Source organism: Canis lupus, chromosome 10 (assembly GCF_048164855.1).
Source record: "Canis lupus baileyi chromosome 10, mCanLup2.hap1, whole genome shotgun sequence".
Taxonomy (NCBI): Eukaryota; Metazoa; Chordata; class Mammalia; order Carnivora; family Canidae; genus Canis; species Canis lupus.
The window spans coordinates 30,435,011-30,451,308 of NC_132847.1; the positions used below are offsets into that span (position 1 = coordinate 30,435,011).

The 16,298-nt window shown below is 36.1% G+C and overlaps 1 protein-coding gene across 38 annotated transcripts in view; it reads right to left on the reverse strand.

The window, feature by feature from the left end:
- Positions 1–16,298, reverse strand: part of PTPRD (protein tyrosine phosphatase receptor type D) — a 2,176,041-nt gene that overhangs the window by 38,413 nt on the left and 2,121,330 nt on the right. For all 38 annotated transcript variants that reach the window (XM_072841294.1, XM_072841327.1, XM_072841326.1 and 35 more), the window contains 2 exons: positions 12,279–12,398; positions 11,592–11,746 (listed from right to left, as the gene is read on the reverse strand). In XM_072841294.1, the coding sequence (XP_072697395.1) occupies positions 11,592–11,746; positions 12,279–12,398 (275 nt within the window). The remainder of the gene's footprint in view (positions 1–11,591; positions 11,747–12,278; positions 12,399–16,298) is intronic.

The following is a 16,298-nucleotide window of genomic DNA, read 5'->3' on the forward strand; positions in this document are numbered from 1 at the left end:
ATTGGACCAAACTTAAAAGGATCATAATGCAGTGGGAAACATATTGGACAACAGAAGACTTGAGTCCAGGAAGAGTCTATGGGAAAGCTGTCAACCTCCTTGGGCCTCATTTTATTTTCTTATCTCTGAAATTAAAGAGATAGAGCAGAAAGGGAAGGAGACATGGGGAGGTAGAAAGGAAGAAGGCAGAAATGGAAAAGAAAAGAGAGAGAGAGAGGGAAGAGGGCGTGTCTGGGAAGCTTGAGGTGTCTCTTCTAGGTCCATGATTCACTGTATATGAATCATATTCCTCGAACTTTTGAGTTTAAAAAGAAGCCTATCAACTCTAATAATTCCTAAATTACAGGAAGATGTAAAGAAAATATTTTTGATAGGGTGAAAAGGGGTCAAAGAGTATAAATTTTCTCCTACCACAGAAGGTGTTATTTCAGAAAAAGAATCAGGTAGCAGTTACAAAACGAATTACTTAGACTTTTCCTCTACTTTTTAAAAACTTATTTCATATTTCAACAAAAATTCTCTGTATTTTAGGGTGGGCCTGGGGGTTTTGTTCTTTAGGAGGAACATTTACTGTGGACTTAGCCCAGGCTGGCCAGGGTGGAGAGAAGAGCTCCATGCCTCCAGTAAATAGGGTTCATTGATGTAGAACTCATTGCTGGGATCAATGAAGTCACACACCATTTGTTGCTTCTCTCATCATGAAGTGGTGTCTGTTTCATTACGTCTTGATTCTGAACTGGTCCCTGCCTTGCTTTGAGCAAAAAAGAATGTGGTGAAAGTGATGATGTATGACTTCCAAGGTTTGCCCTCAAAAGGCCTCATAAGCTTCTTTGATCACCAGAACTCTGAGGCCAACAGACCAGGATTCAAAGTCATGGTGAGGGGTCAGGCTAGCTTTCCCAGGCCCTCCAGTTGGCTGCAAAGGATAGCTCAGGAGAGACCAGCAGAAGACCACTGCCTGGCCCCAAGTCAACTCACAGAATTGTGAGAAATAGCAGATTGTGGTGGTTTTAAGCCAGTAAATTTGGGGTGGTATTTGTAAGCAGTGGTGGTAAACTGATTACCATACCCTCCATTTCAGAAAGGTCCCCAATTCCAAAGGCACATAGATGTATCAGAAACAGAAATATGGTTACATTTTTTTGTTAGATTCAATGCTCAAAACCAAACCAATCTGAGACAAATGAACAAAACCAGATAAATGGAAAAGACATACTTTCTCAAATAGATCATAATTCCCAAATTCTTTTCTTTTCAAGCATTAAAAAGGAATTTGAACAAGTAGCCAGTTAGCTTTTATTATCAGAACAGAAGAGCTATAGTTAACCCTGCCCCATCTCATCTAGTCCATTTAGGTATATCATAAACCATAAACTCTACAAATACCACTGTAGATCAATGAAAGTCTTAATCATTGACACTCTCTTGGTGGACTGAAAGATGAAGAGGATTTTTTTGGGAGTGGGAAAGGTATGAAGGGAGATGGGATGGAGAAAGAGAGAAAGAGACTCTTTGGAAGAAGGACTACAAAAAAAATGAAAAGTGTTTAATTATTTCACAAGAAACTTATCTACAATAAGATTTTTGAGGGTAGCCCGGGTGGCTCTGCGGTTTAGTGCCACCTTCAGGCCAGGGCCCAATCCTGGAGACCTGGGATCGAGTTCCATGTCAGGCTCCCAGCATGGAGCTTGATTCTCCCTTTGCCTGTGTCTCTGCCTCTCTCTCTCTCTCTCTCTCTCTCTCTTTCTGTGTGTGTGTCTCTCATGAATAAATAAATACAAATCTTTAAAATAAAATCTTTGATTTAAAAATAGAGTGTGCTGCCCCAAAATATATATATCCACCCTCAAAATCAAAGAGCAAGGGATTTGGGGGACCTTTACGTTTGGGCAGGGGGTTTGCATTATGTCTCACTTGTCTTACATCCATCTAATCTTTTCTTTGGCTTCCACCAGACACTTAAAAAGGGGACAGCCACTAAGTCTTATGCCACTTAAAGGCATTCCTAGGGCTTCTTATTTTGAACTTCCAAAATGCTAGATGTCCATACCAAGTATGAGTATGAAGCAATGTGACCAATACCCTAGTAAAACAAACAAACAAACAAAAAACCAGTAACAAACCAGCACTTGTCAGTTCCAAATATCATGGCCCTTAGAAGCAGCCACCTTGGGAGGCTGAAGATTTATTACTGTTGCATTAATTTGCTGCAATGGTGCAAAAGTATTTTTGGAACTCTTTTTGGCAGTAGAGTTAAGAGCCTGTCACCCATTCTTTTGAATTCCCTAATGGTAGCACATCTTCGTCCTTGAAGGTGGATTATTTATTTATTTGCTTTTTTAAGTGCCAAGAGACATGTAGAGGCAAGTCTTTGATTTGCTGGTGGCCAAGGTAGGGGATGCTATTGGCTAATTTTTCAAGTAATGAGCCTAGCTCACTGTATACTCTAAAAAGTGATTCTTCAAGTTAGTCTCGTAAAGAAGTCCTCCCAATGTTTAAAATGAAGAGGCCATTCAAACAAGTATTTTCAAGCTTTAAGGCTTTGATGTGGGCTATCATTTGGATGCATACATTCTGCACAATCATAGATTAGTTTTGCTGCCATATAGCAATGGTTCTCAACTAAGGGTGAATTTGTTCCCAAGAGGACATTTGGCATGTCTGAGGGCATTTTTGATTGTCACAATCCTTGGGGCATGCTACTGGCAGGGATGCTGAGAAATAGCATTCAATGCACAGGGCAGTCTCCCACAGCAAAATTATATGACCCAAATATCAATGGTGTTGAGGTTGAAAAAGCTAGTCTTACAGTAATAATTTATTATAACAAGAGTTTTATAGTGCAATGAAATAATTACTACATGTAGTAAATACGTGTTTTTAAAGTGTCAAATGGTTGCCACTCATCTAGGTTAATATATGTATATACACACCCATGCCTTTTCTATTTCTCTAACTTACAAATTACATAGAAGTCAAACTCACATTTTAGAAAAATGTGATGACGTTCTTTGTTGTTTGATAGTAAGAGAACCAATTTAAATAAGCACATATTTTATGTGGGGGTAAACAATGATTACAAAAAAATCTATTAGTACAGACCATTTATGACTTATTCTCTGTGGCAGGTACCTGGCTAATTATCATTTTACACATACCATCTTATTTAATCTTTATACACAATATTGTGAGGGACATACTACTGTTATCCCCATCTTATTGATCAGGAAATTGAGGCTTAGAAAGGTTAAGTAAGTTGCGGTGGACAGTGCAGCTGTGATTTGAACTCTAGTAAGATGATTTCAACTGATTTTCAACCATTTAATGTTGCCCCCAAAGCGGGTTTTGGATCTGCTCAAAGCCATCTCTCTTGTGGACTGGGGATAGTTCTGTTCTAATTTGTATGACATAAATTGGGAAAAATAGAAAATGGCAGTATGGTATAGACAAAGAGGAGAGGACCCTGAATTCTGAAACATGGGTTCTCAGCCAGACTTTCTATTTACTAATGGGGTATGTGGTCTTCAGTAAGTCACTTAACTTCTCAGAGTCTCAATTTCCTTATCTGTAGTGTGGGGATGGTAATGATACACCCCTACTATTTTTGTTGTAAAGATTAAGTCAAATAGATGATGGAAAAATGCTCCATCAATGGCCACTTACACAAAAGTAATTTTGTTGCTCTTCTTGGGCATGACATGGGATGGAAAGGTGATAGTTTCCCAGGTGCCCTTGCAAGGACCTACCCCTGATATCTGACATGGGCATTAATTGTTTCTTATGATACTGGCCTCACCTCTCCTCTATTGCCTTTATATCTATGTCTTTTCAAAAAAATTTTCCATTTCATCAGGTACCCAGAATGCTCCCCTCAGCACCCCAAACACCTTCAGTGTGAGTCTTGTATTTCACAGCTATTGGAGCCATTACACAATTCCTTTTAATGTTTTCCTTGGGTTCAATTACTTTTAAACTATTTCAGCGCAAGTAAGGCATTTTTCTTTTATAGGATTGTGCCATCAAAGTATTGAAGATATGACCTCCTGATTTATATCACCATGTTGTTTCATAAATTAGGAATTTTCTCTGTACACACACTTATTAGTTTATAAGAACAAAATCTACACAATAGTTTCAATGTGGTATAATTATGTATTCTCACCTTAAAATGTTTCCATAAATAAGGACAAAATTTGTATATTCTATCCATTTTCTTATCGAGAGTTATTGATATTTTTAACAAACCAGTCTTTCATCTCTAGAATGCTAGCTTCTCTTATTACTTAACTTATACATGAAAATGAATCCCAGGTTTAAGGAAAATATGGGTCTATGGTTTGCATTTGTCAGCATCTCAAAACTATCACATATTTTGGCAATACTTGTGGTCTTTGATCTAAAGATATTTGAATGGAACATTGGGGAAAATAAAGGATGGAATTTAGAATGAATGGTTAAAATGCATTAAATAATTTTCCATAGATTTCTTAACTCCTTTGGATCACAAGGTTTCTTAGTTTTATGATCATATGCAACATGTTCCCAAACTCTTTTTACCTTGAAAAGGCTATTTTTGTCAATATTGGTTTGATGTTAGAAGTAAATGGTTATGTTATAAATATGATCTAAGTAGTTTCTTGGTTGTGCTTTTACCTATAAAGTAAAAAAGAATTATCAAGATTGGATCTTAGGAATCTTTCTAAACCCAAATTTTCATTTGATTTTTTTATCCAACCACCTTGGTAGTCCACTGATGCTTCCAAAACATTATTGATCTACATCTATCCCTCAGTTCCTATTTTTCAGGGTTTTATTTTTTTTTTAAGTTTTTGTTTATTTATTTGTGTGTGAGAGAGCAAGCGAATGGAAGTAGGGGGAGGGGCAGAGGCAGAGGGAGAAGCAGACTCCCTGCTGAGCAAGGAGTCTGATTTGGGGTTCAATCCCAGAACCCCAGCATCATGACCTGAGCTGAAGGCAGCCTTTTAACTGACTGAGCCACCCAGGTGCCCCCAATTCCTTCTGGTTTTAAAGACCAGTTTGATTCTATAATGTACCAGACGTTAATTATCCTTAGGAGGACTGTTTTACTGTTCTTGAAATCTTTTCATTTAGAAAACAGATTTAGGGGGTCTTGATCTATCCTTCCTTCACTTGTATTCACAAATAAATTTCTCATATAAAGATAATATATTCCCTTGATCCTAAAAGGGGTTAACCATGACTCAAAGTTTGTGTCATGGGTCAAGGGTTTATAACTGACATAGTGAAATTATGGCTTCACCCCAATTTATTCATTCTTAACAAAAAGCAAATTCAAATCAGCTGTCATATTCTTTTGGTACTAGTAAAATATAAACCACAAATTCTTCTACAAAACAACATAAAGAAGAGGGCTCAAAAGGGAGAAAAGGGAATAAAACTTCTTTGTTTTCTAAAAGGAAGAGTGAAACAATATGGGGAAATGTAACATATGACCTCTATGAAAACCTAAGTTTAATAAATAACTTGAAAGATGTGTCCTTTAGTTTCTTTCAAAAATAGATTTTTTAAGTAAGGAGAAAAATCCTGCATATCTCTATTCATGCACTGCATAGATATCTGTGAAGTGGTAATGGCAAATACCCATCTGACAATCATTCAGTCAACAAATATATACTTGGGAGATAAGTGTAAGGAACTAAGGTAGTCTCGGCAACAAGAAAAGTCAGAACTAGATAAAATAGATATGATGATGAGTAAACAGGTCAAGGACTTTGATATAGGGGCTGAATTTACAACCTCCTTGTGCTTAATGCTTCTCACAAATAAAACGGAACCGTTTTGTGGATTAAATGAGTGATCCCTTAAATGCTTAGTGATACTTTGATAACAGTGATGGTTCAGTAATGAGTGGCTACTGTGATTATTCTAAAACGATTAAGATGTAGAAGAGACATGCTAGCAATTACCGTTGATACAGAAAGAGTGAAATAAAGGCTAGAATATGGCCTTGTGATGTGGAGTCAGAAAGAAAGGAATGGCTCATTCTGACTAGGTCATCAGAGTAAGCTTAAAAAGTGAAATGCCCTCAAAGTGGGTGGTCAAAAGTAGATGTGAGGAACACCAAGTGATCTAAAGGTTAGAAAACTCACTTGGTCAATAGGGACAGGCAACCTAGGGCCACAGTGGCTACGTTATCAGTAGTGGCATGAGCTGAGGCAAGTAAGTTGGTCCTCCTTGGTCTGTTTCTTCTTGTGTAAAATGGGAAAATAAGGTTTCTACCTCTGACGATAACTGACAGTATAAAAAACATTAACACATGTAAAACACTTAGGTAGATTTCCGGTGGAGAAGAAAGAGTAATTGCTGTTGATTAAGGGTTCAGTATGTTTAACTATTACTATGGCTAAAAAACAGGGAGCTATGTCTATATTTAATAATGGAAGGGAGAGCACGTAGGAAAGAACATAAAAGAGTTGTAGAAAAAAGGACTCAGAAGTATGTATACGAAAAATAAAGGCAATTTAAAATAATTAAATTCTCATAAGCAATACCATAAAATATAAAGAGAGAAAAATACAGTCTCATGTTAAACAAACAAATAGTCCAGCCCTGAAATTATCTTACTGTTTCTATAAAAATTTCTAAAACACCACATGGAATTCAATTAACTTCAGAAAGCAATTATTGAGCACCAAGTATGATGTAAGTTACAAATGTGCATAATTCATTGCACATGCCCTCTGGGATTTCAAGGCATGTGTGATCTGTACACATACAGCTAAATATGCTATGTGTGAACCTATTCTATAAGAACTCAGAGAATATAGTGTTTAATTCTTTCTTCAGGAAGAGGAATGGGAAATGAGCTTTAAAGGATTCTCCATAATTTCAACTCAGTTGTTTACAATATGAAGCAATCCCTATAAATGGATGAGTTGAGCAATATGTAAAATAGGGATAGGGAAGGTTTGGAAAACTGGATAGTGCTTCCCAGTTAAAGGCATTCAAGTTCAAATTAAAAAAAAAATGTCAACAAAACCATCTGAGGCTAGTTTGCAGCCTTTGCAATACACAGGACAAGTGCTACTTGAGATGGATTAGGAAACAAGGTTGAACATAATCAAGAGAGGGGAATAGGTGAAATTCTAGAGTGGATAAATATTTACCAAGAGCCAGAGATGAAAGTACTTGGAATATGTAGCTAGTGGTAATAGCTAAGAGTGAACAATGAGGCATGAGGGAGACATCAGGCTAGATCAACAAAGGGCCAGTAACACAATGCTTAGGTTCAAACTTCATCTTGAGGGCATCAAGAACCATCACATTAGCTATTATGTATCCTTAACAGTATCATCTTAAGAGTTCAATGGTTTCTCAAGTCTTCACAAATACAAATTTGTTATTATAAATGATTCTAACTCAGCAAATGAGAAAATGTGCTGTCACAGGGGAAAATTTGATGGAATTACCATAATGGAAAACATCTACATTTTTTAAAAATCCACGGAATTAAAAATTGTCTATTTTTACCAGCTGGTTATTCATAGGATACATGACTCAAGTCATATAGATTATAGCCAAGGTAATGTTATCTTCTCTTGAGTTGTAAATATTCTTACAGCTTTTAAAACTTAGTAATTACTATACTAATAATTTGATATTTCATATTTCTACATACTATGCAGTGTTCTAAGTGCTTTATCATTTTATATCATTTCATTTAATCTCCATGAAATTCTTATTGTTATGGAGAGCATTACTAATTTACAGGTGAAGAAACAGAGGCCAGCAGATATGAAATAACTTGCCCAAAGGCCCACAACCCATAAGCTAACAATCCAGCATTTTACCCAGGCAAACTCATGAGTATGAGTTATACTCATATAACTCTGAGTTTATATGCTCTTTATGAACTGACTGCTAGTTTGAGCTGGTCTTCCTTCCTATGCCCATAGAACCATTCTTCTAGGAACATGGTAGACCCTATCCTTTGTGACTTTGCAAGGTCTTATCTGTGGTTACCACTAGGCTATCCTCCTACTTCTATCTAGCTACTGTCTATTGGAATTTCTTTTACTCACAGTAGCTCTTTTTAGTCCTGGCTCATTTATCAATAGACAGAACTACTGGAGGAATGTGCATCTTCTCTTTTTCTGCCCCCTCCTCCCTCTGTTTGGTCTACTACCAGACTTCATTTAAAACCTCCTCCATCCTCACATATCTGTTTGGCAGAAGACTTGAGTTTGAGTTTGTCACTACTTTTTCATGACAGAAGGGGAAAAAAGTCAAATCCATCATACAAGAAATCATAATATGAAATACAGTATTTACATCCCAGAGTATTCATGTGATTATTTACAACATGATCATGGTTACCTGTCATCAATAACCCTTTGTGACATGTCTATTGTGGCTTTCTGCAAAGTTTCTTCCTGCTTAGAGATGTTTTCTAAAATAGAATTTCTAGGGGTGCCTGGGTGACTTAATCAGCTAAGTGTCTGTTTTCAGCTCAGGTCATGATTCCAGGGTCTTGGGGGAGAGTCCCACACTGGGCTCTCTGCTTGGTGGGGAGTCTGCTGCTACCTCTCCCCTCTGCTTATGCTCTGGCTTACTCTCTCTCAAATGAATAAATAAAATCTTAAAAAAAAAACAACAACTAGCATTTCTTGGGGCCCCATGCAAGCTTTCGCTGTCTGCAGTGACTTTTCTCTGCCACCTCCTCAGAAAAAATGTGCTCTGAAATTTTATTTTATTTTATTTATTCATGAGACACACACACACACACAGAGAGAGAGAGAGAGAGGCAGAGACACAGGCAGAGGGAGAAGCAGGCTCCATGCAGGGAGACTGATGTGGGACTCAATCCTGGGTCTCTAGGATCAGGCCCTGGGCTAAAGGCAGTACGCTAAACCACTAAACCGCTGAGCCACCCCAGCTGCCCTGAAATTTTAACATACACTGTGACCAAGTCAAGAATTCGTGATGCTTTGCATGGTAACAGTGCAGACATGGTCTCTCCTAAATAAAACAGCTAAGACTTCTCACAGGCACATGAGATAACCTATGGTTGAACACAGATCATTTCTCACAGCTCAGTTTATGCTGCATCTTTCCCTCATTGTTTCAAAGTCACTAATAAATTTCTTCTACCAATATATCTACTTTTCTGTTTAATACAAAGCTTCTCCAGAGCCTCAGGCACAGGCACTTCCAAATGTCAACAGCTATTAGCTCTGCACATTCATCTTTGTTTCTTTGTTTTCTCTAAAGTTGTCTGTATCTCTTAGAAGTGAGTCCAGGTGGCTTAACATAACATAGGGCTCTGTGTAGTGTGTGTGTGTGTAGGAGTGTATGTATTTTCTCAAAATATCATTTAGATATCTATCTTATCTCTCCTACTTGCCTGCAAGATTTTTGGATCCAACTAAGTATCTAGCATAAAGCCTTACACTTTGTATATGATCAGCAGAAGATAAATTGCATTTTTAAATTATCAGTCAATCAATCATTCAATCAAGTTTCCCAGGTCCTCCACTTTAATTCACAAGATTGGAAAACATATTCTGAGAGGGGGGGACATGCTATATTTCAAATGGTAATGCAAATACAATGTCTTGTGAAAACTACTGTTAGGTTTCTTTAATTTTTATGTGTATTTTATAGATAGATAGATATGTGTATATCTCTATCTATCTATATATATGTATATCTCAGTGTTTGTGTATGTGCTTGTGTATATATCTCTGTATGTATGAATGCATGTATCCATGTGAATTGAATTTTTGCCATTAGGAATATGAGGGAAACCTTTCTTCAGTGAGCCAAAACTTCTGTTTCCCTATCCTGTGACCAAAATCCATCTGAAAACACTTCATGTGTGATCTTCATAATCAACTTGAGCAGGGGCACCACGTCACCAGGCACAATGGCTGTTTGAGGTCTGCAAAGAAGTATGTATAACAGTATAGAGGCTGGTCAAACTAGTGCGTGCTGAAAACAACAGGCAGGTGAACCAGAAACCTGCTGTCATGATGCAAAAGCCTTTATCAAATAAACAAAAATAATTTCTAGTGTTCCAGAATCATGCAAAACACTGCAACATAGTGTCAGGTTAAGAGCAATAAGTACTAGATTTTAAGACATGAGCTGGACTATGTCTGGCTTCTTAACTCTCAGTACTTGAACCAAACCCTGTAGCTTTTTCTGCTCTCTTCTCTTGATCTGACATATTGTTAAGAACATCAAACAGAATAAAGCATCGAAGAGTGCTTCGGAATTTGTAAAATACTCTGTAAATATACTGTGATGTTATTAGTTGAGTTGTGAAAAAATTGCTGGGGAAGAGAAATAAAACATCTCCTTGTTTAAATCCTGCTAGGCCACTGTTCAGCAATTACCATTGTAACATGGGTTAGTTAAGTGAATTCTGTTGCTTTTATTCTGATCTATCTCTTGCCCCCATCTTTTGTAAAAACAGATGTCATTTCTAGGATCCAGGGTATTATGCTCAAGCATAATATAGGATGTGAAAGTGTTATACTATTAAGTGATGATAGAAGTGGTTTATGATAGATGTTTTCTTTCTTTTTTTTAAATATACTTAACCTACTGCATTTTACACATCTGTGAAAGAAATCATATTCTCTCATGTTTGAATAACCCAGTTTACAAATAACTATTATGATTATATGAACTATACATTCATATTGTGATATATAGAACTTGACTAGGTATCTTTAATAATATGTTAGTAATGATATTTGAGAGAGGAACTAAGGAACTGGTAAAAAACAGTTAAATACTAAAAAACATATAAACACATATATAGTAGAACCTGAGTGGTGATAGAATGTTAGTCAGAATTAAGTAAAAAGTAACACTAAATTATAAAACATTTCAAAAGAAATCTAGACTCATTACTTCCAAGTATAAAAAGTAAATTCTTCTAAAATATAGTCTTCATATCATATTAAATAAATTTTTAAGACTCAAATTAGTATATTTTCTATATGTGACTTGATCATACTAATATGTAGAAGGTATCTTTAAGCAATAAGACACCTTCTTTAAAACCTTTTATATTTATAGTATTATTTTGTTCAGCAATTTTTTTCCTATAAATAGAAAAAAGGTTGTATCTTCCCAGGTCACAAGAACTTGTCAAATAATTCATCTATCTATCTATCTATCTATCTATCTATCTATCTATCTATCTATCATCTTTTAAAGAATATTCCTCACAAAGATGAAACTTGAACCAAATTATAAGATTGATTCTTGATTCTTTTCTGTTTCATATGTTTAATGCCATATGCACAGTTAATTTTGTGCTTATCTATTTATTTATTTTTGCTCCAAAGAGAAAACAGCATGAACCATAGTTGCCTATCATCTCCAGAGTGGAATATTCATCTCTATCAAATGCTTTCTATGAATGTCAGTATAGGCCTCATTTGACTAAAATCCACCTATGTTGTTTATAAAGAGGTCTACTTTCCCAGAATATCAAGAAGTTGGAAAGAGAATATCCAATGAGGAACAATTGATCTTTCTGTTTCCTCTCCAACCTTCTGACTATGAGAAAAACAAATGTTCTCAGAGGTTCTTACCTGCAGTGCACAACCATGGGACCCGCATCAGGAGGGTTACAGGTTTTGACTCTCCGTAAGAAAGCTAGGAAAGGTGTGGGGTGTTCTGGAACGCCGTGATCAGGCCAGGCGGTGAACTGGAATTGTCTTACTTCTCTCTTCTCACTTGACCCATTCTGTGAAGTAGGAAGACTCTATGAAATTCTGCATTCCTACCCTCAGGCTGTAACGATGAGTAGTAACATGGAAAAGGTAACATGAAAATGTGCTACCTGAATTTCTCACCCTACCCCCATGACCTTTCGGAAGATGCACTCTTCGGAGTTATCAATGCCAAGCTATTTGTAAATGATAACTATATGCTCAGGAAGATAAACATTCTTAGCTGAGAAGCATTACATTTTGCAGGTAAAATGTAATGCTTCCAGGACTGCTCCTGATATATTTTATAGAAAGAACTAGTTCTTCTTCATCTATTCTTCATTTGCCAAAACTTCTGTTCGGAGTGAGAGTTCCATATTTACTGATAAATCACTGGACAAGGAGAAAAATTGCTGAGTGGTAATGGAAGAATTATTTCATTCTTCAGAGTTGCCAGTGGAATCAAGATTTAAGTATAGTCTTAAGATATTTGATTTCTCAAAGGATGCTTTCTTTAAATAATGGAAAGGGGAAAGGGAGAGAGAAAGAGAAACAAAAAAGGCAAACCTTGTAAAGTGCAAATGTCCGCACACAGTACGTGGCCAGTTCCACTGTATCGAGCAGCGTCACTTGGACCAGTCCATGGCTTTCCGTGCCTCTACTAGGCCAATACTGGTCACACTTCACCTAGAAGAAACAAGTGACACATTCAGGGCAGATGCTCATCAATTTCTCTATTAGTTTCACTCTGAGTTGCTGTTGAAGGAAAACAGCTTTTTTGCATTTCATTTTATGTTGATCTTTTTCTGGCACGCATTCTTGTTATCCCAATATATGTAAATTACTGCTCTGATGCCAATATAAACCACATTTTTCAAACTGGTAGGAATACTAAGCAGTAACAGATTCAATTTTCCTGGAGAAAAATAAATTGCAGATTGTTGCTGAGTAAAATAAGGAAAGAGGTATTTGAAACTTTAGAGTACTTGAAAAGAAAACACAAATTTGTTCTGGGATATACGTTATGAATCGCGTCAGGAGGATTATGCTCAGCCATTTAAACAACACAGTGAGACAGTGTTCATCCATCAAGGTTTAAAAGGCACAAGCTAGTTCATCTTGAACTATCATGATTTCCAAATATACTTGTTTAAATAAAAGTAGAATAATTTGTGAAGCTATCAAAGTATAATAAACAACACAGCATTGTAAAAAATACAAGATAAATGGTATTTGTATCCAAAACAAATTAAATCTGTAATGTGTAGTGGAGAAAGAGCTGTGTGTTCTTTGAAACTGGTCTCAGAGGGTCATACACTAGTGCAAAGTTCAAATAATTTAAAATTCATTCATATCAGATAAATAATCTACAATTTCTACGTGCAGTTGAATAAAAACACATAAAAGGTATTCAAGCCAATTAGTTTAACATGCAACAGAAAAATAATTCCAGGTCTGGAATATGTTTCAAATTACTGACTATGTTCTGTGGGCATTAAAAAAACATAATAAAAATGACAAACACAACAGTATATTTTCTAGTAAGGTCATAGATACTAATATATTCACCCTTTCTACCTCAGATTAAAAGAAAGAAAAAGATGGGAGTAATTCTTATCTGAAATGCATTTCTCTAGGTAAAGAAATCTAATACCATTTTATATTAGGAAACATACCTTGTAGTTGAGAAAGAAAGATTTAAAAGTCATAATCTGGATTTAAACAAAAGCAATGAGGCATTATTATCATAGACACTAGAATTTTTTGGTCCAGTGAATAGAATTGGTAGATAATTATTTACTTTCATGTTGAATATAAATATTAGTAGCATTCTGTGAATAATACTATAATTTTTCTCTTTCATAGACATAGCATCTGCTCCTCAAAGGATTCAGGCTCTTTCTATCTAGATCCTGAACCTTCTAAAAAAAAAAGCAGAGATTTTATTCTCAAATTTTCTAGACAATAAAAAGTTGAAGACCACTTTAATGTACAGTTATATAGTAAGTGGACATTGAATTCACAAGGTTTGACTCTCGTGCTTTTATTTCAATGGTGAGGCCACACAAACATCACTTATTAAAACAAAAAATGATTCAAGTAAGATGGGAAATTTTTGTCTTAATAGGATTTTTAAAAACATGCTTACGTGTTCCGTAGATGCATAATATTTTCTTCTGTGTTTATATTTCTATGTTCTACTTGTTATTTCTAACAATAACACAAGGGAAAGACAATACTCTTTCAGGAGAATATTGATGTAGCAATACCCTGACTCAGTGCCTCTGTATGTTCTCTGACCATCCATTAAAACATAAGTTGTATGTTGGATGGAATTAACAGAGGATACCACCTGAATAGAGCCAACAGTAGCCACGATTCAGACGAAAAGAAAATCACAAAAAGTATGCCAAAGGGACTGTTTTAAACCATAAAATAGATGTCAAGTTGATGTCTCACTGCAAAGAACAAAAGTAACTTTGGAGACCTCTTACTGCAGCATTTGAGAGGATGCCAGCAATGTGTTAAGTTAAAAAAAAAATGAAGAGCGAAACTCAACTCATTACTTAACAATTTCAGCTGGATGTCAACCCTTTCAAATCAAAATCAACAGATCAAATCCCACAGGGACAGGTATCACTATGACAGATGTAAAAACAGCAGGTTAATGCAATGAAATGATCTATGAGGTCAGTATGATGCACTGAACCAAATTCAATGCAATTTTATTTCAAAGCTGGGAATTGATTATCATCAGACCTTTGGGCGAGATAAGACAAAGGAAATGGAGGAAAAGACCATAAGCCAGCTTTTATGTGACCTCTGGAAAAATCATTTCATTATTTAGCGACTTTCCATCTACAACTCTACCCCATACGTAAGATATAGGAAAAACTGAAGTTACACTAATTATTCTCATAGTTCTAGTATTAAGTTTAAAACTGCAACTATTATTAACTTAGACTCTAGCTCCTTTAGGAAAAAAGAATACCAGGAAATATTACTATAAAGAGTTAATGTTGTGTACATTTTCAGCTAAAGAAGAAGAAAGCTTTTGTACTAATTTAAATAATGTATTTGAATCTTACTTTTTACAACAACAACAAAACTACACACACACACACACACACACACACACACACAAACCTGCTCTAAAATGTTTCAAATTCAACAGCAAAAAACTGGGAGCAATATTTTAAAGCAAATATATTTAAACATTGCTGTTTTCTCTCAAGAAATATTTTACAAAGAGAGCTTATGAAAAAATAAATATTTGAATGTATCTACACATGCACACATATGGTCTCAGAAACAGGATTAGAAGCTGTCCCCAGGCTTCTCAAAACAGTTACAGCAATGTACTCTTCCCTTCACTAGTAAGTACCTGGGCACTCTTTTCTCCTCCTCCTTCTCTGAATAGCCCCTACGCTTTCATCTGCTTTCTAAGGGATCCATTTAAAGGCTCAGATTTATCAACATTCTTTTAAGTCCTTCATTTTTAGCTATATACTAAACAAATAATTCTGATTTCAACATTAGAAAGTAATTGGGAAGTGTAGTGAGGGGGGGAAAAGGGCACAGGAGAATGGTTAGAAATGATTTTTTTTTTCTAATTATCCAATACAAATGAACTTGCTCCATTCTCTCTCTTGAAATGTTTTACTTTGACAATAGTAAACCTTTTTTCTCCCCTGGGAGAAAATCTCTGGAAGGTATTTCTAGAGTTACTACTTTTAGGCTTTGTGCACAGAGCCCAGTGTGGGAGGCTCCTCTCTGAGCATCTAAGAACTAGAAGGCGGTAGCTCCTGAATAAAAATACTGATGCTTGTCTTTTCCTATTTGATTCTGAAGTGATTGACTACAAATGATCTCCAGGACTGAAGCATAGAAGATTGGGCTATCTGACTAGAGACCAGGTAATGGCTTCTTTATTTGTAGGGCCAAAGCAGCCTCATCTGTTAAATGGGTAGAATATCTCCAGCATGACAGGGCTATCATAAGGCTCAAAGACCATGCACCTGAAACTCTAAACCCAACAGGCATTCAACAGACAACAGCTATTATTAATTCTCAGATTGTGTTTTCGATTTTTATGGTTGTTATTATAAAAATGTAATCATTCTAAATTGAAAAAAAGAAGCATGTTATTAATCCCAGTGGACATGTATTTAGGAGTTGAGAGGTGGGAGGCAAGGTCTTAGCAACTGTGGGGGCATCAAAGTGAAATGAGATGCCCTCCTACCCCCAATCCATCAGCTTTACTGGCTAAATAAATATAAAGGTATGCTTACATCTGCTGGTTCTTCAAAAGCATAGATGTGAGGTTTCCAGGTAACTCCCTTGCTCTACCTGGGTCCTAGTCAGATGTGAGCAGGGAATGTATTAGTGTCTGTGGTGAAAAAGGAGAGAAGCAGAACATGCTACCCAAGCTGTGGTTTAGGAACCTCACCCAGTAACTCAATTTGAAGCCTAACCTAAATAAGACAGTTCATATTTCTGTCTGAATTTGGGGGATATATTTATTTTTATTATTACAAAGGGATTACCCATATGTGGTAGCTTCATTTCTTCATAATTATGGAAAGA